Raw genomic sequence first — 24,773 nt, 5'->3', positions numbered from 1 at the left:
CACGGCTGCCTCTGTCTTGACGATGCCACATTTGCTCTTCTCGAGAGAGGCTGAAAGGTGTTGTTTCTCTTCGCCCCCGTTCCAGGCACACGGGTATTGCGCCTTTTATTATGGCGGAGGTTGCACAGCAGATTCGGGGGGCGGGGGTTGGAGCTGAGTGATGGACATGAGAGGCCGCTATATCTGCTTACACTGCAACGGATCTATACTTTGCATTTTCAATATGTGTCATGTTCGCTATGTGAAGTGAGTGGTTGTCGAAGTCGGGTCCCTGACGGCTTGTGCCCGTTGTAGTATGACTCTAGTCAACACGGGCTGATGCGGTATAGTAAGGTAGGTATGTAGGTCCGGATACCCTATAGTTGCCATGATGAACCCACTTCGGCGACTATCGGTCCAGCAACACTTTGATTCAGCAATGATCAAAGCATGAACTGCACGACGATGGTCCCTGGCTTTTTGTCCTCTCTTCACCGAAAAGCCCCACGCTTCTCATGCGCGTCGGCATCCCGGCTGCGGTAACGCGTAACAGCCGCTCCCCTGGATAAAGCCCAACAAAACTCAGAAGCAAAAGTGACAGAGTGACGGAGTGAAGAAGATTCGAGCTGAATCACATCTAGTCATTCCTCTTCTTCACTTATTTAACCTCACTCGGTCTCTTCTGCTTCTTACCTGTTCGCATCTCTCATTCACCTCAATTCCTCCTGCTACTACTACCACTACAGTATTCCTTCATGTACCCCAGCTTTTCGGCTCTGCCATTCCCAGCAAAAAAGAAAAACCCCCGGCTCGGCTCCGGCATTTGATTACCCAGCCAATGGGCACGCAAAGCCCAGGGCAAAAGCAGATCCGCCCGCCCCCCAATCTAGCTTCTTGTAGAACTTCACACACCAACTTGTCTCCCCCAAAATGCCCTGAAGAGGCAACCGAGGTTCCTTGCATTTTCCCGCGGGCAATGTTCGTTGAGAGGGGAAGTCGAGGTTGACGATCTGCTTCACTCGTTATCATTTTGTTGTCTCTTTCACTCATTTTTCATTCGAACCATGCTATATATCCCAAGTTCTCCCCCTCAATCCCCCTTCTTCACCATAGTACCGTAGTATAAACCTTCCATCTCATCTCTCATCACATCTCATCACATCTCACCTCAACTTCCTCCACCGCCCACGATGCCCATCAAATCCCTATACGAGCCCCTCGACATCCCGCAGACAAACGTCCTCACCTACCTGTTCGGCAAGGGTGCGACCCTCTCGCACGAGCCCATCTGGTTCGACGCAAAGGACCCCAGCAGGAGCCTCTCGCCGCACCAGCTGGTGCAATGGATCCGCCGCCTCGGCCTGGGCCTGCAGCGCCTGGGCCTGAGGCGAGGCGACGTCGTCATGATTTGCACGCCCAACCACATCTTCGTGCCGGCGGCGTACCTGGGCATCACGGGCTCGGGCTGCATCTTTAGCGGTGCCAACCCGGTCTTTACCGTTGCCGGTGGGTTCTATATACTTACATGTACCCAATATCAAAGGTTGAGATATAAAAGACTAACACCGGATATCACGAAAAACCAGAACTCGGCTACCAGCTCGCCAACACAGAGGCAAAAGCCGTCCTCGCCCATCCCTCCGTCCTCGCCAAGGTCCTCGAAGCCTCCGCAAAAGCAAACATCCCGCGGGCCCGCATCTTCCAGTTCTCAGACGCTCCCGCCACCCTCCCGCCGCAGGACGGCGTCCTCGACTGGAAGGCCATGCTGCCCCCCTACGAGGAGGCCTACGACTGGCAGTGGCCGGCCCTGACACCCCTTGAAGCCCGCCGCACCGTCGCCACCATCAACTTCAGCTCCGGCACCACGGGGCTGCCCAAGGGCGTCTGCGTGCCGCACTCGAGCCTCATCGCAAACGTCGAGCAGGCCATCCACCTGCGCCACGCCCACCGCCGGCCCGAGTGGGACCTGCAGCCGCGCAACCGCTGGATCGGCCTGCTGCCGCTGTACCACGCCTACGGGCAGCTGTACGCCTGCCTGATGGCGGCCAAGACGCTGACGCCCATCTACGTCCTGCCCAAGTTCCAGTACGAGGACTTCCTGCGGGCGATCCAGCGCCACGGCATCACGCAGCTGCAGGTCGCGCCGCCCATCGTCGTCATGCTGGCCAAGCGGCCCGAGACGGCGCGCTACGACCTCTCGAGCGTGCGGCACGTCATGTGCGGCGCCGCGCCCCTATCGCGCGAGCTACAGATGCTGTGCCAGGACAAGTTTGGCTTCCGCATCACCCAGGGCTACGGCATGACGGAGCTGACGTGCAGCGGCATCACCTTTGCCGAGGGCCTGGAGGGCGACAACCTGGGCTCCGTGGGGAGGCTGCTGCCCAACTGCGAGTGCAAGCTGCTCGACGACGGCGGCAACGAGGTGGGCGTGGGGGAGCGCGGCGAGCTGTTCATACGGGGGCCCAATGTGTGTCTGGGGTATTGGCGGAACGAGGCGGCGACGAGGGAGTGCTTGGATGAGGAGGGCTGGTTCCGGACGGGCGATGTTGCCGTCGTGAACGGCGAGGGCTTGTTTTCGATTGTGGATCGGAAAAAGGTGAGTATCGACAGTTTTGAGTTATCAGGGGGTTGTATATTCTCATCATGCTCACGGCTGCTTAGGAGCTCATCAAGGTCAACGGCCTGCAAGTCGCCCCGGCGGAACTCGAGGCCGCCCTCCTCGAAAACGAGCACATTGCCGACGCCGCCGTCGTCGACATTAGATTGTAAACGCTCCCCCCATCTCAATGCAAAAAACAAGAAAACTCACATCTCATCGAATCTGTTACTGACAAAGGGGCTCCCAACAACAGCGGCGAAGATGAATGGCCCCGCGCCTACGTCGTCCTCCAGCCCGCCTCCAGGGGCAAGGTCTCGCCCAGGGACATCCAGGACTGGGCCGCCGCGCGCGTGGCCAAGCACAAGCGGCTCGTCGGCGGCGTCGCCTTCATCGACGAGGTGCCCAAGCTGGCGAGCGGCAAGATTGTGCGCAAGGTGCTGAAGCAGTGGTCGAAGCGGGATGCGGAGGAGATGCTCAAGGCTGGGACTGCGCCGGTGAGGGCGAGGCTGTAAGAATCTATCTATGTGTGTGCTTTGTGTGTTTGAGTTTGTGTTTCTTCTCTCTCTCTTGAGGAGGGGTCTGTTTTGTTCTTGCATGGTGGTTTTTTTTTTGTGGATAGAGTTGCATATGAGCGAAAAGCCTTGTATATGTAGAAGAGGATACAAATAATCCAGCCCATGGACTGTATCTTCTCATGATGCTTCAAAGCCAAAGGGGATACAGCATCTCCGCAGGTTTTAATCCCAAGCCCGAGTCAGGTCTGCTCACACATTCAAAAGTGCATCCCTCCCATGACTCCCCCCTTATACAGACCATCCCAAAGAATCCACGGCCACACAGACAAACTCCGAGTCGAAATCTCCTCAATCCGCCTTCTTCTCCCCCCGATACTTTTCCAAACTCTTCGGCTTCTTTCCCAGCACCACTAACAAGATCCAACAAAGTCAGCTCAAAAACTCATCCTTTCTCCTCCTCACTTCTCCTTCCTATCACCCCATCTAGACAAACTTGTCATCCTCAACAACCTCACCCGGGATCAAAATTGACTCAACAACAACAACAACAACAACCCCCCTCGCCCCCCCTCCTCAGACACACAAACAAAGAATGAACAAGAGAAAATGCAAAGGAAAGATCAAGGGAGAAAAAGGGGGGAGAGAAAACTTACGCCGATCAAAAAGATAATAGCTCGTAACCAGCAATATCGGCAACGCAATAATCGTCGAAACCCACCTCCTCGCCGCCCCGTCATACCGCCTCTTGTACTCCCTCTTCTCCTCCTGCCTCTTGGCCTCCTCGGCGAGCCTGTCCTGCTGCTGCGCCAGCCGCCGGAGCCGCGCCGCGCGGAGGGCCGACTCGCGCATCTCGGCTGTCCGGAGAGCTGCTGCTGCCTCTGCCCCTTGCCCTCCTCCTCCTACTGCCCTTGAGGGACCTGTCGATGTGGGCGACGACGTTGTCTGGGATGGTGCAGATGTCGTCGTCGTCGTTGGGGTTCTTGGCGATGATGAGCCCGATGAAGATCCAGTAGAAGGAAGAGCCTTGTTCAATGAACTGCTCTTCGTCGTCGTCGCATATCCCCTCCTACTCCTCCTCATCATCATCATCATCGCCTCTTCTGATCCAGCAACGGCGCTCCGTCGGAAAAGTTGCCCTTCGTACCGCTCCAGCAAGCGACTGCGTATCCGCGGGCGAAACATTTTTCTGCTGTGAATAAATCTTCTTCTTCTTCCTCTTCTTCAACTTGATATGCAATCTTCGTTCTCTCTCTCTCTCTATATATATATTCCTCGCTTGGATTGCAAATTTGGCCTGGCTTGCGTGTTGAGAGACACGAGTTCATGGGGGGTTTGATGATGAATGAGCAGATGAACTTGACGGTCTGGTGGCTCCAACTTTTTCTCAGCGTTCGGCCGAAACTCGGGCCGTAATCCACTTTCAATTGAATATAAGGTACGAAGCATCACCACGACAGGGAGAACAAAATTCACAAATGTCAAATTACGCCACAGCCTGAATGTTAGTGCAAAAGGAATCTTCATTGAGAAAGCGTATCGTTATCCCCCATCTACATTTTGTTGGTCTCGGCAGCCACGCGCTTCCTATAGTATCGTTGGATTTGTCGGAGAGGTGCTGGATGCCCCTCCCCTTCTTCAGTATTATTACAATTTTGGATCCCAAAACGCCAGTTCACCATGTCGAAAGTTTACCAAACCAGCCCCTCTGCTCTGCACACTCAATCATCATCCGTGTACCTCGGACCACTGGCCGCAGGCGTCTCGGGCGCGTAAGCCGCAGGCGTTGGTGCCGAGTAGCCGCCGTAGCCAGCAGACGGCGTGGGAGCACCAGCGGCTGGTGTCGGCGCCGAGTCCGGGCCTCCCCATCCGCCTTGCCAGCCGCCAGCAGGAGTCGGCGCTCCGACGCCCGGGGTGGGAGCGTTGTAGGCACCGGGCGTGGGCGCGCTCAAGGCGCCAGGAGTAGGGGCCGACATGGCACCTCCGGGAGTCGGGGCGTCGTAGGCGACAGAAGACGTCGCCGCCGGCGTGTAACCCCAGGAATCGTTGCCGCTGGCCCCAGGCGTCGGCGCTGAAACGCCCCAGGCCGGCGTCTTGGAACCCGAATTCCAGCTCTCGCCTCCGCCAGCGTATGCCGGGGTGCGTGAACCGGCCCCGAACGCGTCGCCTGCCGCTGGGGTTCTAGCACCAGCTTGCCAGGCAGGCGTGCGTGAGCCGGAACCGTAGGCTGTCCGACTTCCGTCATACGGATTGACAGTCCTCGATCCGTCAGCCCAGGCCGGCGTCCGCGATCCAGAGTAGTCCTGGCCTTTCCATGCCGGTGTACGACCACCTGCCGCAGGAGCTGAGTCCCATGTTAGTATGGGGTAACGGGAAGAGATGAGTACATGACAACTTACTTCGTGATCCCCAAGCGGGGACGCGATCTGAGCCTCCAGAGCCCATCGGCGTGCGGGATCCTCCTTGCCAGCCAGGGACTCTGTCCCCGGAACCGCGCCCTGCACCACCCGACGCCGGTCGTCCTCTGCCGTTGATGTCGATGGTCGTGCCCGTGATCTTGTCCTTGTAGCTGAGAGAGTCCTTGGGGAGCGTGATCGTCTTGTTCTTGGTGTGCAACTCGACGCGAGCGTGCGTATCTGTCGTGTCCTTGACGATGCCCAGGAGACCCTTGTAGTATCCCTTCTTGATGATGACGGTCTGGTTGATGGCGCGGTCCCGGCCAAACGTCTTGGCGATCGGCTTGTTCTCGGTGCCGTTCTTGTGAATCTTGAGAGCCGGGTTCATGGTGGACAAGTCAGGCCCCGACGCTGCTGCGTTAACACGGCCTCCCTTAGCAGCGATCGTGTTGACCATGCTCGCCTTGGTGACAAATACACCCGCGTTCTCGTTCGTGGCGTGTGTGTGCAGGAACACGTATGAGCGGTGGATGTGGATGATCTTGCCCTGGCGCTGCTGTCCGGAGAACTCCTTGACGACGTCGTCGAGGCGGATTTCCGAGCCCTCCCGGTCGGCGGCAACCGCCTGCTTCCTCTTGGGCAGCTTGTTGGGGATCTGCGAGGGCATGACTTGGCGAGTGTCTCCAAACTGGTCCAGCACAACCAGCGACTCCCTGTCCACCTTGACGATGCAGCCGACCGTGGTGGGATCCAGCTGCACAAGGTCGTGGAGCTCGTACTGGCCGAGCGATCCCTGCCCGCCAATGTCGCTGGCCTCGCGCAAATCCTTGCTGAAGACCGTCACTTCGTTGTTCGTGTGGTCCGTCAGGAGCGTGACGCGGTCCTCGGAAATCTTGACCACCGTGCCGACCTCGTCCTGGAACTTGCTGCCGCCAATCACCTTGACATGGTCACCGATCTTGAAACGCTTGCGGAGGCCCTTGATGGGCACCTCGATGCTCTGGCCCTTGAGGTCGCCCTCTGTGACGAACATGGTGACAATGTCGCCCTGCACATTGGTCGCCTTGCCCACGACACCTCTCTGCTCTCCGGCATACACCTCGATGATATCGCCAGGCAGGTACGTGACGAGCGTGTTGCTGTCCTTCAAGCTGGCTGCCAGGGCCTTGAGGTCCAGGTTCTCGGTGCCATCGTCGGCACCGCTGGCGAACCGCGTCACCTCTTCCAGCGACGGGTTGACGTCCGTGACCACGAGCTGCTGGATCTTAACGTCCTTGACCTGGAAACCGTTTTCAAACTCCTCGCCCATGTATGTCCAGGTATTGGTCGTCGGATTGCCCTGGATGTGGCGCGGATGGCGCTTTCGCGCCTCCACCTCGCTGAAGAGCCTCTGGGGCGGTCGTGGGCCCATTCCTGGTGCCCTCTTGCGCTTCCCATCCGCAGTGACAGCGGAGAGCGCCTCGTCGCGCATGCCGTAGTCGAGTCTGGGGATGAAACGGACTCTCGCCTCCAGGCCGTTCTCGGTGACATCGATGACCTGGGCCAGGTCCCCGTTGTGCTTGGCCGGCTTGCGCAGCCGCACCCAGGCGCCCGGCTCCAGCGTCGGCGTCTTGGTGACGCGCAGCAGCTCAGGCATGTCTTTTATGTCCACCAGCGTCAGCTTGGAGTGGGGATAGACGTTGAGGATGCCATCGAGGGCGACGAGAATGTCCGTCTGCCTCTGGGTCTCGACGTAGACGAAGCTCTTCATGACGGAGTCTGGGCCGCCGCGCTCAAAGGCCGCAGTAATGGCCAGCTCGTCCTTGGTGCCCCTTCGCTCGTCCACCCGCTTCATGATGGACAGCACGACCTCTCGCTCCTTGCCTTCTTTGCATCGCACGGCCCAGATGCTGGGATCATCCACACTAGGGAGGAGAAGGCGCTTGGGCACGACGGCCGAGTCGCCAAAGCTCTTGCCGGGCCGGCGGTTGCCGTACCGCTGGCGCAGGATCTCGGCCTGCTTCTCGGCATCCATGCTGGACTCGAGCTCGCGGCGGCGATCGAGCTCGCGGTGTCGTCGGTCATCGTCCAGTCGCGAGCTCTCGACCAGGTCGTCGGGGTGGGCGTTGTCGATGATGAAGTCTTCTATCTCCTCACCATCCTTTTCGTCGTCCTCACCCTCGTCTTCGTCATCGACTTCGGCCTCGATATCGATGAAGGCGTTCCGCCTGTCGCGCTGGCGCTTTCTGCGATGGCCCTGGGGTCACCAGTGTCAGCGTCCTCGCCGCCAAAACGCTCAATGGTGAGATGAGGAAAATTCAGATCGCCGTACGTACATGTTGGACATCATCCTCATCCTCATCATCTTCTTCCTCTTCCTCGTCGTCATCGTCATGGCGACCTCGAGTATCCGCTTCCTCTTCCTCGTCTTCTTCCTCTTCATCCTCATCCTCATCCCGAGCCCTGCGCGACTTGGCAGGCGTGGGCTCCTCGTCGTCGTCCGCCTCCTGATGGCGATTGGGGCTGCTGTCTCGCGCCCGGCTGGAGGCGTCATTGCCCTCCTCGTCAGACATGTCGGCCGGCGCAGGGTTGAAGTCCTCCTCATCCTCGGAGTCGTCGAAGCGGTCGCGATCGTTGGAAGCCATCTTGAGTACGGTAAATAGACGCGTGCTGTTCACCGTACGACTGTTAGATGGAGAGTTGGGAGAAGGAAGAAGGAGAAGGCGTGGAGATGGAGGAAGGATTTCGCTTTTGCTTTCGAGAGCCAGAGGCCAGTGACCGACGCGGGTAATTATCGGGCTAAACGCGCTTGGCTGACTGCAGAGTGGATTCAGGTGAGAAAGACAGTTGAGAGCCTGAGAAGATCAAGACAGGGGGGAGGCGAGTATTTATTTGTACGAAGGAGGGAAAAGGAGAAATAAAAGTGCACAAGTCGAAAAGCCGGTATTTGAATGGTGCATCCACATATGACTTTTCTCTTTGAGGCCTCGAAGCTTTATCTGTTTGGCCTCACAGCTTCTGTTGGGATTCCTCCACAGCCACAGCCTCAAACCTTCCAAGTTTACACCTGAGGTTCTGGACCTACCAGTACTGCGCTTCACAACGTCGGAGTTGTGTGATTACGCCCTTCCGCGGTTAGAGCCGTTAATGTACATACATACTTCCATGAGTCTTGACAGAGTCCGTTAAAGTCAATCGGCCGATGGCTCGTTGCTACTGGATCATGCGTCTGAAGATTCTAGCTCAACTGTATTTCATGAACCTTAACCTACAACCGCCACCACGAGGCGTAGCATGAAGTAAACTCCGCCTCGGTAACAGCCAAGTCGTTCCGGGCAGTACAAGAGTTCAGGGATGCGTCCGCTCGCTGTATTCGCAAAGCCCGTCCTTCTAAAATTTCGCGGCTTCAAATTGCGATAAACTAAATGTAAAAGAAAAACAAAGAACCACTCCATATGACATGACAACCGCTTCGTGCTCCCTTTTCCATCCCTTTCACGATATCCATATGGCCGGAACTTCCAATCGTTTGCTCGTCACGCCTCCATACTCCAAAGTTGTTGCTGAATCTCATACAGCCAGGGCCATCATCGGTACAAAAACTCCGGGAATCCTTTCAAGTAGGTGATACATATACCGCCCCCTTTCCACAGCCAAGTCTATATCAATCGGAACAAGTGATTCTTCTCCCAGTTATCGAGAGACGAGGCATCACTTGGACAGCTTTTCTCGGGCGTCGTCTCATCTCAAATGTCCACGCAAGAGACCCTTATGTGACTTTAACGCCCCAGACGCCTCGGCCTGCACCGACACCGAGCCACTCGCCGCCGTCGGCACCCTGCAAGTGCGGTGCCCAGCCCAAATTTCCAATCTCGTAGTCGCAATCCCAGCATGCTACGGGGCTTCTTTGGTTCTCCTGCTGCTGCGAGCCGTTGACGGACGATCCGCTCATCAGGTCCCACAGGAGCACCTGGCAGTCGTCGGCTCCAGAGGCCAGAGTCCCTCTCCGTGACGGAGACCACTCAATGCAATTGATGGGGCCAGAGTGTCCGCGAAGCTCGAGCAGAGCCTGGCCAGGCTGCCGAACGTCCAAGATGCGAATCACATTCGAGTCCTGGGCAAATGTCGCTAGAAGATGGGTATCATGGGGGGATGTAGCTAGTCGGAGGAGCGGGGGAGGATTCGAAAGTGTCTGCTGTGCAGTTGTAGGGCTCATCCGCTCTCCGGATTCTGTCGTCGGGTCAGTCAGCGATCAAACGTGATTCTTTATACGTGGGCGCTCCCTAGAGTGTAATGGATGACAAACCTCGATCCTCTTTGCCTGTGGGCTCGTAGATAATGGTAGAGTGCTCCAGGCTCCGCAGGTCAAACATGCGCACGCTTCCGTCCTGCCCGCAGCTCACAAACACATCGACGCTCTTGGCGCAGAACCGTACGTCGTAGACTTCCTTGTCGTGCGCAATCAGCTGCGTCTTGGCCGTCAGGGACGGAATGTCCCATATTGTGCAGGTGGTGTCAATGCTGGAGGTGATGATGAGGCTGGGGGAGACGGTGTTCCAGTCGAGCGACGTCAGCGGGGCCGTGTGATCTGGCGTCTTAGAGTTGGACAAGAGCGCCAGGGGCGTCAGTTTGGTGACGGCCGATTCGCGCTGGGGCCGGGTGATGGTGTTTCCTGGGTTTGCCGATGTCTCGGACGGCAACGACCACAGCCGCAGGTGGTCGCCAGACGTCGCCAGGAGATCGGTGGACTGCTTCTGCGACGAGGGCGGCTCCCACAGCAGCCGCGTGACGGGATACGAATGCGTGGCCTCGGCCACCTTTGTAAATTCGAGACTGACCTTGGATGTGCCGGGCTGGTACACATCCTGCGGCGTCGGGACGACCTGGCTGTCTAGGATTTGGATCTGTGGCATCACCCCGTCAGCTTTGCATCTTGCTCACTCAACCACGGCGGGAACTGGCTTACAAAGTTGTGGCCGTCCTCCAGATAGCTGCCGACGGCGACCTTGCCGGCACCGTTGCCTCGGGGCGTCCACTTGCACCAGTCAAAGGCGTAGATGGGCCACGGGGCCAGGTAGTTGCTGGGGCCCGGCTGCGTGTTTGCGAGCTCGTAGCCCAGGGTGCCGGGCGCCCCGTCGGACATGCTCGAGTCGGCGCGCGGCCGGATGTCGGCGAGGCCCAGCGGCGTGTTGGAAAAGGTCCGCTGGGCGCCGGGAGCGCCGTACTTTGCATCCTGGGGCGAGATGAACTGCGACGACGAGCCGCTGGGCGTGGTGGGCGTGTAGGCATGGTATGACGAGGACGAAGCCGGGGTGTCGTAGCTGATGGAGCGCGAGTAGGTGTGCGCCATGTTGAGGACGGGCTTCTGCGGCGACGGGTAGTCTGAATGGCCGCCGGATGCGGCTGCGGACGCTGAGCCAGAAGCTGATGCTGAAGCTGGGCCAGAGGCAGAGGCAGCGGCGGAGGCAGAGCCAGCGGCAGCACCAGGGCCAGCGCCGGAGCCGGGATGCATCGACGAGTGGGAAGACAAGGGCGGGCGCGACATGCCACCCGGCTGGAGCACGTTGGGCACCGAGCTCTGCGACTGCTCGAGCTTGATCTGGGGAGCGTAGTCTCGCGATGTCATCTGGCTCTGCGGGCTCACACCGGACATGTGCAGTTCGTCGGGATGAGCGCCATAGGGAGCCGTGGCCGACTGCTGCCGTCGCGGGGGAGGCAGCTGATGTGATTGGTTCATGGCGCCTCGCTGGCGGTTGGGGGGCTGGCCGGGGGCGTTCAGACTCGACTCGGACTGGCTTGCAGAGCTTGTGCTTCTTGGTTGGAGGCGGTTGGGACGTGGGACGTGGGACTGGATGGCGATAGGCGAGGCGCGGCTCTCGTCAGAGGGGTCGACAGCAGCAGGGCTGGATCACGAGGCGACCAGGCGGCCCCCCCTTTGGCAGCGCGGTGCTGGTTGATCTGTGGTGAACGGGCCGGGCAAGACGGAGACGGAGACGCAGAGGCAAAGGCAGAGCAGGCGAGGCACGGCTGAAGGGATCAGATCAAGGCCATTCTTGCGTTCGTCAGCGTCCCAGATCTGCGTGCTTATACGGAAGACCAGAGAGAGCAAGGCCCGGGCTAAGGTGGGAAGCTTGGTGCTTGGTAAGGCGTAGTGAGGCGCCAAAGTGCAGCGGCTAGCACTGCGGTTAGCACGCTGTGGGACTGTTCGATGGGTACATGTACCTTACTGTAAGGTAGCATTCTGGATCTCACTGTCGACTCGGTAGGTATGTCGTCTCACAGACTGGTTCCAAGCGACAGGTGAAAAATTCAAATGGTTCGACAGAGTCGACTCGAGCACCTGGATCACATGGAATGGGCGAGATGCTCCAATTTGAATGAGCGGCAAACTCCGTGGTGACCCCATTGTGACAAGCAGCTTTACTCACCATGAGCCCGGCGTCTTCGATCACATGCATCTCGTGTTGAGTTACTCTGACTTGCTTAGTGATCTTTTTCAAGATTACTTCTTTGAGATATGAAGCTGCAAACCCTTTCTCAACAAGATTTAGGTACTTTACGACTTTACATAATACCATAAGGTATGTAGGCTGGAAGTCTTCCTCCAAGAGACACTCTTACGCTCGCCCATATCCAAGAAGCTACTATACCTCCATGATGCGCCTCACGGTGCGTGACACATTAATATACACGGACTCTGCTCACAAATTCAGTGTTGCATATACTAGACGACTTACCCCAAAAAGGCGGCCTGGGTCGGCATATGCGCGGGTGCTTCCACAGTGTAAAGTACCGACAGATAGCGTCTCGATAAGCTCCCAAGCACATGCCACAGTCTCGTCCTCCATACCTGTCCTCGTGAGCAGCTTCAACGAAAGCACACTTGAAAGCAGCTCCATGGTCGTTCCACCACCAAATTCTCTTCCTCCATGCTATTGTAAACTTACTCTTGCTCGGATTCCTTCTGCATCTGCCACTGTCCATTCAATCGCCTTCGCCCATCCTCCCGCATAGCCTACACCAAAGCCCCCCCCTTCTACGCAACCACCGAGATGGCCTTCTTCGAACGCATGACGAGCCCCCATCGCAATTCACCCCTTCTGCCTCTCCACAACCCTCCGAGACGACTGCCCCGAGAGCCTAGCGAATACCAGCTCAACGAACTAGATCCTCGACCTGATGATGCCTCGTCAACCGAGGGAGACCTGCCTAGAGCTTGGCAATCCCACTTTGAGGAGCCATCCGCGTCTCGCGGGGCATCACCAACCACATGGCGTGACAACACCAAGACTGAAACCAGTCAGTCAGTTTACAGTATAAAGCAAAACCAACGACCGATGTTTGCTGGTCCACCGCCGCCGATAACAGCATCGATGTTGATAAGCAAGGAGTCGTTCAGGGCGGATTCTGTTGGCCCTTCAGGTCGCAAGAAACCTACGCCATATAGCCTTCTCGGCGGCAGCCCGACCGAGGCTAACAGCGTCTTGTTTGATCACAGACGTGAGGCTGCTATGAAAGCCACCGATACCGTTTGGCGAGGCTTGCGGAGGCAAGAGAAGGCCTTGGAGAAAGAGGTCCAGCTGCTGCTCGACCAGCAAGCCGCCGCTTTGGCCGCCGGAACCGGCAACGAGAATGACGGGTCGAGCACGGGGAGTAGCACTCCGACGAGCACATTCTACTCTACGAAAAGCTCCAAATCGAAGATGACCAGTTCGCTCTATGTGCCGCCTCGCACCACCCGCGATGGCAACGTGGTGCCGATCAGACAACCCACAAATGACAAGCCGCCAGGGCTGAGGTCTACCAGAGGCGCTCTTCGGGAGCTGATAACATCCATGACGAGGCTCAAGGAAGACGAACATGCTCATCTGGACGACGCCATGATGCAGCGGCAAGATGCGCTCAACTACCTGGAGCGGCTAGGCACCAGGAAAACCGGCATACAGGCCGAGCTGGATGATTTGACAGAGAACGGCGACGAGCCGTTGGCGAGAGAGCTACGGGACCTGAGCACTCAGCACGATACCCTGGGTAAGGAGATCCAGCTGCTCGAGGAGAAGCTGGCAGCAATGCGGATAGAGCACCGCACGCTTGAAGAGAGGATAGACGACATCAAGAATAAGAGAGAGGCAGGGCTGAGCGGATACTACGGCGCATTGAGAGATGTGACCAACGAAGCGAATGCGTTTGTGCAGCATCCCCAGATCCAGCCGCTTGATGAGGACCTCCTGTGGCAGGGCGGCGAGGCCGAAGGAGACCCAGCCGCCTCGGGAGGACGAGACTTCATGCGCCTTATCCCCGAGCGGCGGACGCTGGAAATGGCAAAATCATGGTGGACGGCAGAGATGGCGGTGCTGAAGCGCTGCAAAGAGCGTATTGACGCGGATCGCCAAGCGTTGGAGGAAGGGGGCCAAGTCTGGGACAGGGTCACGCAGCTGGTTTCGGATTTCGAAGCCGAGTTGCGACAGGCGATGCAGGGTGGTACCGCGGCATCTTCATCCTCCTCAAGCCCGAAAGGCAAAGACAAGGTGCCCTCCCAGGAGGACATCATATCCGATCAGCTGTCCCGGATGAAGCAGGTGATTGAAGAGCTGGAAGACCAACTGAAGCTAGCCGAGGAGAAGCGCTGGAATCTCTTGATTTGTGCTATCGGCGCCGAACTGGAAGCTTTCAAAGAGGCTCACAACGTTCTCAGCAGCTTGCTACACCCCCCGGAGAAGCGGCCTCCCGGCGATGGCGGAGATGCGCCCGACAACAACAACAACAACAACAACACGGAGGCGGAACCAGAGCATCGGCCTGCCACGCAAAAGGAGAGCAGCCATGTGGTTCACGATGAAGAGAGTGACAACGAGGTGCCATCGGACTTTCTCAGCGGCGAGCAGGATGCGAGTGATGAGCACGCCATTGCTGATAACAGCAGCGAGAACGAGGTGCCGCCGGAGTTCCTGGTGGAACACGTGTGAAGAGAGCAAATACTGCTTGCTTTCTTCACTCGAACTTTACAGGTTCTGCTATAACATGCGGCTATTCTTCTTCTTCTTTTTCTTTTTTTTCTCTTTCTCTGGGTGTGCGGTTTCTTGGTGGGCTGGTTTCGGATGATGGGAAGGGATATACCCTGGGTTTGCATGGCCTGATGATGGTGATGTTTACATAGCGTGGCAAAAGCGTTGTTACTCTGATATTTGAAATGGAGAATGAATACAAGACCGATAAAGATTACATCTAAAACTTGCGCTTCCCATCGTTTCCTCTCTGTCCGGCGCGGTCAACCATAAGGTGCGAAGCGTAAGGCTTCGGGTGTAATACTCCACGTAACCTCGGCTAAGTGGAAACACTCACAACAAGCCTTTGTGGACCACGCCGTCGAACGAGAATATGAACCGGGTGGAAGGAATGGATATGACGAACGAAAAGCATATCGTTGGTGTCAATTTTTTTTCCTTTTTTCTTTTCTTCTTTCATTTTGCGAGTTGGGTCATTTCATCATATTCTGCGTTTAGATCAACAAGACGAAAAAAAAGCAAGCAAGCAAGCACCCCTTGATTTCCCATCAAACGCCCGAACAAAAACATGACGTTGGCACGGCTCGTCCGTCATGATCATTCATCCCAAATCACATCTTCCTAGAACCTTGCCTTGATAGGCGCGTGCGGTCGAGCATGGCAACGCGTTCGCATTCCAGCGCATTTGCATTCGTTTCGAAACAGGACAAGAGCTCCCCGAGTCTCCCAGGACATCCAGACCGTGTCGGACGAAAACTGGCTCGGCAACCGTCGCAAACTCAATAGTCGAACTCGGCTCCTCGACACTCGGTGGTCTGGAAAGGACACGTCCACGAGAATCATCGCTTGCGCTCAAAGAAGCCGCTGGAGCCAGCGATGGCAACGGACTGATCCATCACCCACTCGCCGACGCCGAGATACTTGTCAATCCATTTGGAGATGTCCTTGTTCTCGCCCGCAACCTTGTCGCTCTTGAAACTGGAGGCCCGTTAGCCCGTCGCCGCAGTATGGTTCCCTCGTTGAAGGCGACAACTCACGTCAGGCCGGTCGAGCGCTTCACGCCAGCGAGGAAAGCCGACACTGTCACATGCAAATCTTAGCAAACACGCGGGCATACACCACACGACGAGGGGAGGGGGGAAGAAAGAGAAGCTCTTACGAAGAACGGCGTCAAAAGCATAGTGAGTCAAACGTCCAACCTTTGACCAGAGGCCCAGCGTCAGCAGGTCGAGAAGCTGCGAGCAGATTCTTAGAACGGCCAGTCAAATGCAGGCGAAATCTGGCGCGGGACTCGGTAACGCAAGTGTTCCCTTCAAGAACGAAGAAACGACCCACGATGCCGGAGGGCGCCAGCACGAGAGCAACGAACCGGGGGAGAGGGGGGGGCTTTGAGATCGGGGGAGAAGAGACGTACCACCATGATGCCTGGATTTTCCCTTTCGAGATCGGAACTATCAGATGGACGGGTGGGCGTCGGTGTCGCTTGTGGGTATCTGGAGAAGGCTCGCAAGGGGTGTCGCAACGGGTGAGAGGCTAACACAGCTTCGGAGGCGGGAGGAACAGCTGAGGTGCCGCATCACGTGCGGGCGCCCCGTGGCTTTCGGAGATCGGCGCCTCGTCTTCCGGATTCAAGCGTGAGCTCGGTGGTGAGTCAGCAAGCTCCATGGCATGCATGCTTAGTCAGTCACAAGCTTGCGAAGGGCTAGCTTGGTCTAGTCCCGATTAGGATGGAGGGGCAGAGGAGAGGTAAACAGGCCCGATAGCTGGACGGAGCATTTCGATAAGACTGCGTGCTAACAATTGCCCGTATCAGCAGGTACCTTACCTTACCTATCACCACGACAGCGTGGGAACCGTACAAATGGCATTGTGCCATTGAAGAGACAGACGAAGACGGCATCGATGTTCGGGTCTTGGCGTCCTACCTGGATCATCCACTCAAGATGCCATCACAGACGCTCATCGCGCTTGGAGGGATACAATGCATGCCTCGCTCCCTGACACTCGCGCTTCATTCAACAACTCTCACCTTTTTGCCGAGCCGGCGCTAGGACAACGGCGTGCGGCGTGGGGGAGAAAAGGCTCGATTTTCAATTTTTTTTGTTGAGATGGGCCGAAACACGGAGGGCTGCCGGCGTCCCTTGTTCTAGCAGCAAGGGGCGTTTTGCTTGGCTTTTAGCGAAGGAGGAGTTGTTGCTCAATCACATACGAAAAGTGCAGAAAAAGTACGAGTACGAGTGTGATGGGCTGGGGGCGGCACCGGCGGCACTTTCACCCCATGGCATTTCCATGGCAAATGCCTCATGAGAACCAAGTACGGCGAGGCAAGATGAGGCCAGACTGAGGAATGCCTCGACACGCAAAGATGCCTTCTGGTAGCGTTCATGGGCGGTATTACTGGTGATCTCCAGCACCGAGTAATATTCACGGTATTACTACAATGTCCACTGCTGGGGTCCCTCCATGCGGTCCTGCAGGGTCCCAGTAAGAAGACGAGGCAAAAAGCAGAAATGACCGTCCGAGAACAGTACCGCACTCTTCTTCTGCGCTCCGGGCGCCGTCCGTTTGCGGGCAATTACATACTGAGGCCTGTTTCTTTTACGCCGTGGCAGAGATAACGGTGAGACTAGCGGCCGGTCCCTTTATCCCAGCTGTTGGCCTGCCCCTCAGTTAGCGCTCAAACCCATCAGCCAGTGCCCCTCACTGGCGAGGCGAGGGCAAGGAGGGGCAACTTGAAGCAGCAACTGATGAGTTGGAGCAGCGGCCGAATGTCATGCTTGTCGATGCGCCGTGGCTGCTGTGGCCAATCCGGGGCCTTGGTTGGCTCACAGATCCCCTGCCCGCCGTTGCTGTGAGACCTGGAGCTACAGAGGCAGGAGAGAGAAAAAAAAGTCCAGGTTGAGGTGAGAAAAATCCAACCACTGACGGCTGCCGGCTCTGCCACCCACCCCCTCCACACCAGACCACAGCATCACCTAATCTTGGCTCGCCTTCCCGCAGCTCAAGTTGTTTTTTTTTTCTCTCCCTCGTCGAAGCCGCCCTTTCTCCCTTATTTATTTCCCTCTCCATCCTCGTCTGCCTTGGTCCATCAGCCCTTTGTCTGCATCTCTTTTGCACGCATCGCCTTATCGTCGTCTCTTTTTACACTCCGGGGAGCTTGACGAATATTTCACTCGTGAGCCTCACCTGCTTGTTTTCCTCCCCCCCCCCCTCCCGACCGGCTTGAACTTTTTCTCCTCCAGTATCGCGGAGCCGGAACCCTCTTAACCATGTCCCAGATCTCCCGCACGCAGAGCATCATGGCTACCGCAGCCCAGGAGCACCTGGAAACCGGCGGCCGCATCAGCTGGCTGGCCTCGCTCAACACGGCCTTTACGCCTGCCCGCAACTTTCGCCGCACCTCCATCATCTGCACCATCGGCCCCAAGACCAACTCGGTCGAGGCCCTCAACAAGCTGCGTGATGCCGGCCTCAACGTCGCCCGCATGAACTTCTCCCACGGTAGCTACGAGTACCACCAGTCTGTCATCGACAATGTGCGCGCCTCCGTCGAGGCCCACCCTGGCCGACCCGTGGCCATTGCCCTCGACACCAAGGGCCCCGAGATTCGAACTGGCAACACTGCTGGCGATGTGGACATTCCCATCAGCGCCGGCACCGTCATGAACTTCACCACCGACGAGAAGTACGCGACGGCATGTGACACTCAGAACATGTAAGGATTTTCTTGACTATAGCACTTTTTTGCTGCCATATCTGAGGTGGGGGAGGGGTAGAGATGAGGGGACCCAGGCTCAGAATTCACCCCCGCTTGCTCTGTTTGGCAATACCGCACAGAGACTGCGAACACGGGTGGCTCTGCTTGGGTCCTGATTGATGCCCTATGCCTTACTGCACCTACTACCGTTGTTTGTCGCATGATTGTCATGGTGAGAGACTGGCTGACAGAGGGTCATAGGTACGTCGACTACAAGAACATCACCAAGGTGATCCAGCCTGGCCGTGTCATCTACGTCGACGACGGTGTCCTTGCCTTTGACGTCCTGAGCATCAAGGACGACAAGACCGTCGAGGTCCGCGCCCGCAACAATGGCTTCATCTCCTCCCGAAAGGGTGTCAACCTGCCCAACACCGACGTCGACCTGCCCGCTCTCTCCGAGAAGGACAAGGCCGATCTCCGGTTTGGTGTCAAGAACAACGTCGACATGGTCTTTGCCTCATTTATCCGCCGTGCGCAGGATATCAAGGATATCCGCGACGTCCTGGGACCCGAGGGCAAGCAGATCCAGATCATTGCCAAGATTGAGAACCGACAGGGCCTCAACAACTTTGCCGAGATTCTCGAGGAGACGGACGGTGTCATGGTTGCCCGTGGTGACCTGGGCATTGAGATCCCTGCCGCCGAGGTCTTTGCCGCCCAGAAGAAGATGATTGCCATGTGCAACATCGCCGGCAAGCCCGTCATATGCGCCACCCAGATGCTCGAGTCCATGATCAAGAACCCTCGTCCTACGCGTGCCGAGATCAGCGATGTCGGCAACGCCGTCACTGATGGCGCCGACTGTGTTATGCTGTCCGGCGAGACCGCCAAGGGTAACTACCCCGCCGAGTCCATTCATGAGATGCACGAGGCCAGTCTCAAGGCTGAAAACACCATCCCCTACGTCTCCCACTTCGAGGAGATGTGCACCCTGGTCAAGCGCCCCGTCTCGACCGTCGAGTCGTGCGCCATGGCTGCCGTCCGCGCCTCCCTCGACCTCGGCGCCGGTGGCATCATCGTCCTGTCCACCTCTGGCGACTCGGCCCGCCTGCTGTCCAAGTACCGCCCCGTCTGCCCCATCTTCATGGTGACCCGAAACCCCACCACTTCTCGATTCAGCCACCTGTACCGCGGTGTCTACCCCTTCCTGTACCCCGAGCAGAAGCCCGACTTTGACACTGTCAACTGGCAGGAGGATGTCGACAAGCGCATCAAGTGGGCCGTCACCCGCGCCATTGAGCTCAAGGTGCTCACTGCCGGCGACACCGTTGTCGTCGTCCAGGGCTGGAAGGGCGGCATGGGCAACACCAACACCCTGCGCATTGTCCGCGCTGACCCGGACCACCTGGGTATTGGCCAGATGGAGTAGACGACTTGGAAAGGATAAACAAAACGGAACTCTGAGCTTTTTTTTTCCTCTTTTTCTTTTTTACTTTTATGATGGATATCGGGGGCAAAGGGAACATTTCAAGGACCAAAACTAACGATGGGTGCTTGACCATGGCCATGATGGAATAACGCAACACGCCACAGGTATGGGCTGTTAGGTAGTTTTTGAGGCGGTTGCATACAGGCCGGTATCATTAATGACCGAAGAAAAAAATATTACGTCTTACGATGAATACTTTACCTTGGATCCGTAGCCCAGTGACTTTTGTAATATGCCTTGGTATATACCCAAGGTACGTTGGCATGCTCCTAAGTCGCGTGGGGAGCTGTCATTACCCTGACATGTCTTGCTGCGAAAAGTAGAGACGGAACACGGGCCATCATTGATTCTAACCATGAGGTGCTTGAAAGATTCGCTATGGGTATATGAGACATGTAGCTAGGAAAGGCCATCCGCTTACGCCCATTCGTAAGCATATGCCAGGCCAAACCGCACTCTATTCTTTTTGTAGGTAGGTAGCTCAAGAATATCAAGCAGGATAAGTATCAGTCATTCAAGCAACATCTAATCAGAGTCCAACGTTGCATCAAAACATAAGAGAAGCGAAGATACGAGAGAGAGATGAGAGATGAAGAGAGAGAGAGAGAGAGATAGAGAGGGAGAGAGCAGAACTGCCTTATAGGTTCTTAATCTCAAACCTCTTCCGCAGCCTCTCCCCGTGCTTGAGAAAAAGCCAGGCGACGGGCGAGAGCGCGACGCCGATGAAGCCGAGGATGCTGTTGCCCCAGCCCATGCCCAGGCGGTTGTACATGGGCAGGCCGGCGAGGGGCAGGACGGCGCCGGCGATGGAGCGGATGACGGCGTTGGCGGCGAGGGCGGAGGCTGCGTAGACGGTGAAGGTGTCGACGAGGTACATCTGGAGGGACTGGCGTGTTGGAAGCATCTTGTTAGTTCTTGGGTGGTTCTCGCTTTGTGAGTTTGATCAAGGGGGGGGAAAGGGGGAGGGGGGTTTCCTACCATGTAGACGATGAGGTCGCCTATGCCGATGACGACGGTGCCAATGATGGGCGCGATCCAGTGGACTTTGTACTCGGCCGTCCATCCGTAGATGAAGAAGCCGATGGGGAGAACGACGGCGCCGACCATGAGCGGCGAGAGGCGGTACTCGGGCTTCATGCCCTCGGGGGCGCGGCCCTCTGCCTCGGCGGCCAGGGCCTCCTCGGCGGCCTTGCGCTTGATGTTGCGGTCGCTGGTGAGGGAGAAGAAGGCGACGCCGATCATGCTGCCGAAGCCGATGCCCAGGAAGGTGAGCCCCGCGTAGCTGGTCCTGAAGTGGTAGATGTCCATGAAGAGCGGCGTGAGGCTGGTGAAGAGGAGGTAGAGGTAGGCGTAGACGACGCCGACGTAGACGCCGCAGATGATGCTGATCGGGGAGAGGACGAGCATCTTGAAGGGCCGGAGGATGCCGCGCCGGAGGTAGGCGGCGCGGGAGAGGCCCGGGTCGAGGCCGGAGCGCAGGAGGGGGTTGCCGGTGGCCCTGCGCAGGCGGTCGGCCTTGCGGCGGAGCAGGACGGCGGCGTACGTCTCGCGGGCGCAGAGGGCGTGGGCCAGGGCGAGGGCGCCGCCGAGCATGGCCATGATGTAAAAGACCCAGCGCCAGCCGAGGGCGGCGGTGATGAAGCCGCCGACGACGGGGCCGACGACGGGGCCGAGGAGCGGGCCGATGGCGAAGCAGGCCATGGCGGCGCCGCGGCGGTCCTGGCGGATCATGTCGGTGATGGAGCCGCCGCCGTTGGTGATGGGGCAGGAGCCGAAGATGCCGCTGAGGAAGCGGAAGATGATGAGGGTTGTCATGGAGGGGGCTTTGGCGCAGGCGATGACGAAGACTTTGGGGAGGGGGGGCCTTTGTCAGTTGTCTTCTTGATATTTGCCTGGGCGCGCTCGTAGAGACGACGAGGACTTACCGATGAAACCAACATTGGTAATGTTGTAGATGATGGAGCGGCCGTAGAGCTCGGAGAGCGGCGCGAAGAGCATGGGCCCGGCTGCGAAGCCCAGGACGTAGACGGAGACGCAGAAGGCGGCGAGTTCCTGGCTCGTGCTGTGGAATTCCTGCATGAGGTCGGGGACACCGGGGGCGAACATGGCTGCCAGAACAAAAGGTCAGTTTTACATGTTTAGCAAAGGTTGGGGGGAGTGGATTGAGTTTTCAGCCTCTTTTTCTGCTGGGGAACTGGGGTGTTGAGATAGTGTTTTGCTCTTACATGAAGCCAAGGGGGTGATGAAGGAGAGAGCGCTGATGAGGGCGCTATTGAGGATCTTCTTCCACGCGGGCCAGTTGTACGGGTTCTCGGGGTCGTCGTCGCCGTCCCACCACACGAGGTTGTCGTCGTCGTCGCTGGAGTGTGCATCTTGCACCAGGTGGACTTGCTTCTCGGGGTCGACTGCCGCGGGATCGTGTGGGGGTGATGAGCCGGAGGAGGAGGAGGAGGAGGAGGAGGAGGAGCGGGCGTCTCTGGAGATGGCAGTGGCCGTGGGCTCGAGGTCGAGTTTGTCGTGCAGCGGTGATATGGAGTGGGTGGACTGAGATTGAGACTCTGTGGATGAGTTGGAGGAGGCCATTGTGGCCGACTGTCGTGTTCTTTTTTTTTTCCTCGTTAGGTTAGCGGCATGGTTTGATGTTGATGAAGATGATATTCAAGGTGTTGTGTGGGTGTAAGTGCGGGTAGTAGTTGAAAGAGAGAGTTGCCGCATGAGATGTAAGTCCATGATCCCATTCCAATCCCGTCAAATCTACTACTGTTTGATGCTTCTTCACTCTATTTTTGTCTCTTTTCTTTTCTTTTCTTTTCTTTTTTGTTTGTTCCCGTGTAATCCTGCATTGGTTTCGATTCTCAAAGGGGGACGGCAGGCAAGGTCATTGGGCGTTTGCAAGGAACGTTGGATCGGGTATAAGCGGTGCGGGATCGGTATTATGCATGGAACTCGAATGGCTTTTCAGAGGGGGCTAAAGTTGAGCTTCTTCCCATACATACCTCTGAACGCTAAGCCTAATAGGCAGCACTGGCTCTCTTATGTTAATTTGCCCAGCAGAAGCTGAAGCAAAAGTCGGAGGGTGAGTGAGTGAGTGAGTGAGCAGAGTCCTGCCGTGGCTGTGAGGCCAACGCCAATGCCGGGGCTATGGGCTGCGGTTCCTCTTCAGCGGTGCATGTCCTGGGTGAGTATGAGCTCGTGTATGAAGCAAAGGGCGCTCATGTGAGGGTGCAGAGCGTCGTATGGAGTGAGGGGATAGGGAAGAAGGAGAGGTTGAAAGAGGTCGATATCAATGAGTGTAAGAAGAGTAGGAAGAAGGAGGAGAAAAGAAGCAAGCCTGGAGAAAGAGACGGAGAGGGGGTGGAGGGACTCAGATTGCGGTATACATAGCAAACAGAAAGCATGGCTCTCATCGACAGGGTCGTTTGAAAAGTACGAGACTAATGGCTAGCATGACTACCTTAGGTCAAGATGTGAGTACGAGGATTTGACCTCGTCGTTTATTCGTACAAGGCAAGACAAGAGAGAGTCAGAAAGCGGCAACTAGCGGAGACGCAAGCCACGAGAATGCGGATCTCGACCAGGGGGGGAGAGAGAGCCAGGGCTCAAAGTCGCATCGGCACTTGATTGAATCGTTGCCAGATGCCCTCTCCACGCACCATATTTCCCCATACTACATACATGTATTGCCGTAGTAACAAATACTCCGTATCTATTCTCCTCTCGGATGGATGGCAAGTTTGTCGGGAGGCACTCTGCACTACACAGAGCTGCCATACCTTACGCTTATTACCTCCATCTCGTGCTCCATAGAGAAGACTTAGCAGGGCGGGAATTGTGGTAGCGCAGCCGACTCTCTTCGCCCCGATCTCAAAGTCGGCCGCTCCCATCAGCGCCGGTGTCTTAGTAGAAGTGTCTCCATGTCTCTGTTCCTTTCACCGGCCTTCATGCACGGCTGCCGATCTCTCGAGGGTGGCATGCCAGCAAGTACTGGAGTACTTGTACATGCTTGAAGATTCTGAAGATGACTGGGAAAGGCATACACGGAATTTGGGCCTCCAATGCCGGTACTGACTCTACGAAGGGAGAAGAGATGTAATTAGGGGGCAACGTGCTTCCAGTTGAGGGCCAATTAGTACCAGCACATCTTGTTAGTGCCGTAAACCCCAGTCCGGGGTTGTCGATGGCTTCGGCGGGGTGGAGCCGGTACCTTATAAAGTACTACTACTACTACTACATGTACTAGGTACTACTACTACTCACGAGGGTGGGCTGCTTCCCTGTCAGCAGCTGGTGTACAGGCTCCGTGCTTTTGGACATGGGGAGGGGGGCGCTTGTTGGGAGGAGGGCTTTGGGGTGACGCAGGGAAGCGAGTCACTTTGGGCGGTGGACGAGATGAGCCGAAGAGGTGGTGTAGATGAAGCAGATGGATGACACGGAGGTCTTGTTTACTAGATGTTGCTGCTTGGATATCGGCAACCTGGACGTCTGAATAGTCCCGCCCTGCATCTCGTCTACGAGTAGGTGCCAGCAGCTTCTTGGCGTGCTCCAAGGAACAAGGGACTCCCTGCCCTTGAACAATCGCAATCTGATAGTATGTCACGGCCAGATTCCCGGTTCTCACAGCTTGGCACTTCTTCGAGCGGTCTACCCAAGTCCACAGCAAGATGCAGATACCTTGGTACTACTATCTACTATAAGTAAGTACAAGTCCTCTAGGTTCCTGTAGGAAGACGCAACCATGCATGTCTGGGGACCTTTTGTGCTTTCCAACAGCCGCCTGCTGAAAAGCCGAGGAGCGAGAATCGAATGCTCAGGTACTAGTAGTAACATGAAAACTCGCGCGTCATGCACATCATCGGCTGCCCTTCCTTGGACCTTCCTTTCTGCGCCCAATGAGCGGGCACACATGATCCGGAATGTGCATACAAGTCTGAATCGAGCATGTTGGCTCTAGGGTTCTGGAATCTCCGTTTGCGAGTGGTGGTAGGACTAGGAACATACATGAAGCTACCAACCAACAAGTTCATGCTATCCGCTTGTCTACCACTAACCCTTAGTACTGTACTCTTGATGGACGGGGGGTGGATGGGATTTGCTCATAGTACTATCGGGGCAGC

The 24,773-nt window shown here is 56.9% G+C and overlaps 8 protein-coding genes across 8 annotated transcripts; 3 read left to right on the top strand and 5 right to left on the bottom strand.

Annotated features, from left to right (window-relative positions):
* Positions 1-1,382: 1,382 nt before the first annotated feature.
* On the top strand, positions 1,383-3,090 carry BBK36DRAFT_1120793 (acetyl-CoA synthetase-like protein; the record flags this gene model as incomplete). Its single annotated transcript, XM_024890742.1, has 4 exons — positions 1,383-1,485; positions 1,566-2,560; positions 2,641-2,744; positions 2,832-3,090. 4 exons carry the CDS (start codon positions 1,383-1,385, stop codon positions 3,088-3,090), a joined length of 1,461 nt encoding a protein of 486 aa, XP_024749135.1.
* Positions 3,091-3,441: 351 nt separating this feature from the next.
* Positions 3,442-4,288, bottom strand: BBK36DRAFT_164042 (hypothetical protein; the record flags this gene model as incomplete). The annotated part of the gene is made up of 2 exons (XM_024897752.1): positions 3,747-4,288; positions 3,442-3,503 (listed from the first exon to the last, which is right to left on the bottom strand). Exons 1-2 carry the CDS (start codon positions 4,273-4,275, stop codon positions 3,442-3,444), a joined length of 591 nt encoding a protein of 196 aa, XP_024749134.1. The 5' UTR covers positions 4,276-4,288.
* A 437-nt stretch (positions 4,289-4,725) lies between these two features.
* On the bottom strand, positions 4,726-8,284 carry BBK36DRAFT_1135568 (transcription elongation factor 5). Its single transcript, XM_024892688.1, has 3 exons — positions 7,802-8,284; positions 5,490-7,722; positions 4,726-5,434 (listed from the first exon to the last, which is right to left on the bottom strand). Exons 1-3 carry the CDS (start codon positions 8,108-8,110, stop codon positions 4,812-4,814), a joined length of 3,165 nt encoding a protein of 1,054 aa, XP_024749133.1. The 5' UTR covers positions 8,111-8,284; the 3' UTR covers positions 4,726-4,811.
* Positions 8,285-9,234: 950 nt separating this feature from the next.
* Positions 9,235-10,815, bottom strand: BBK36DRAFT_1121185 (WD40 repeat-like protein; the record flags this gene model as incomplete). The annotated part of the gene is made up of 3 exons (XM_024890797.1): positions 9,235-9,695; positions 9,772-10,369; positions 10,432-10,815. The coding sequence occupies 3 exons, from the start codon at positions 10,813-10,815 to the stop codon at positions 9,235-9,237; spliced, it is 1,443 nt and encodes a 480-aa protein (XP_024749132.1).
* A 1,702-nt stretch (positions 10,816-12,517) lies between these two features.
* On the top strand, positions 12,518-14,431 carry BBK36DRAFT_1169503 (hypothetical protein; the record flags this gene model as incomplete). The annotated part of the gene is made up of 1 exon (XM_024895323.1): positions 12,518-14,431. The coding sequence occupies one exon, from the start codon at positions 12,518-12,520 to the stop codon at positions 14,429-14,431; it is 1,914 nt and encodes a 637-aa protein (XP_024749131.1).
* An 878-nt stretch (positions 14,432-15,309) lies between these two features.
* BBK36DRAFT_1169502 (DUF1748-domain-containing protein) lies at positions 15,310-15,890 on the bottom strand (the record flags this gene model as incomplete). Its single annotated transcript, XM_024895322.1, has 4 exons — positions 15,310-15,448; positions 15,508-15,550; positions 15,630-15,705; positions 15,885-15,890. 4 exons carry the CDS (start codon positions 15,888-15,890, stop codon positions 15,310-15,312), a joined length of 264 nt encoding a protein of 87 aa, XP_024749130.1.
* Positions 15,891-17,612: 1,722 nt separating this feature from the next.
* On the top strand, positions 17,613-19,735 carry BBK36DRAFT_1135566 (PK-domain-containing protein). Its single transcript, XM_024892687.1, is given in 3 exon segments — positions 17,613-18,185; positions 18,429-19,652; positions 19,664-19,735. 2 exon segments carry the CDS (start codon positions 17,740-17,742, stop codon positions 19,597-19,599), a joined length of 1,617 nt encoding a protein of 538 aa, XP_024749129.1. The 5' UTR covers positions 17,613-17,739; the 3' UTR covers positions 19,600-19,652; positions 19,664-19,735.
* Positions 19,736-20,296: 561 nt separating this feature from the next.
* BBK36DRAFT_1202788 (MFS general substrate transporter) lies at positions 20,297-22,242 on the bottom strand (the record flags this gene model as incomplete). Its single annotated transcript, XM_024897236.1, has 5 exons — positions 20,297-20,545; positions 20,638-21,506; positions 21,585-21,767; positions 21,885-22,018; positions 22,205-22,242. 5 exons carry the CDS (start codon positions 22,240-22,242, stop codon positions 20,297-20,299), a joined length of 1,473 nt encoding a protein of 490 aa, XP_024749128.1.
* Positions 22,243-24,773: the final 2,531 nt, after the last annotated feature.

The sequence above is a fragment of the Trichoderma citrinoviride genome (genome assembly GCF_003025115.1).
Source record: "Trichoderma citrinoviride strain TUCIM 6016 unplaced genomic scaffold BBK36scaffold_8, whole genome shotgun sequence".
Classification (NCBI taxonomy): domain Eukaryota; kingdom Fungi; phylum Ascomycota; class Sordariomycetes; order Hypocreales; family Hypocreaceae; genus Trichoderma; species Trichoderma citrinoviride.
Note: the sequence above shows the minus strand (reverse complement) of the source record. Positions and strands in the feature narration are given on the sequence as shown.

Coding starts and splice junctions, on each gene's coding strand:
- BBK36DRAFT_1135566 (XM_024892687.1), top strand. CDS start 17,740: ATGTCCCAGATCTCCCGCACGCAGAGCATCATGGCTACCGCAGCCCAG. Junction 18,186..18,428: donor GCATGTGACACTCAGAACAT/GTAAGGATTTTC, acceptor AGAGGGTCATAG/GTACGTCGACTACAAGAACA.
- BBK36DRAFT_1135568 (XM_024892688.1), bottom strand. CDS start 8,110: ATGGCTTCCAACGATCGCGACCGCTTCGACGACTCCGAGGATGAGGAG. Junction 7,723..7,801: donor ATGAGGATGATGTCCAACAT/GTACGTACGGCG, acceptor TGGTGACCCCAG/GGCCATCGCAGAAAGCGCCA. Junction 5,435..5,489: donor CCCCGCTTGGGGATCACGAA/GTAAGTTGTCAT, acceptor CATGGGACTCAG/CTCCTGCGGCAGGTGGTCGT.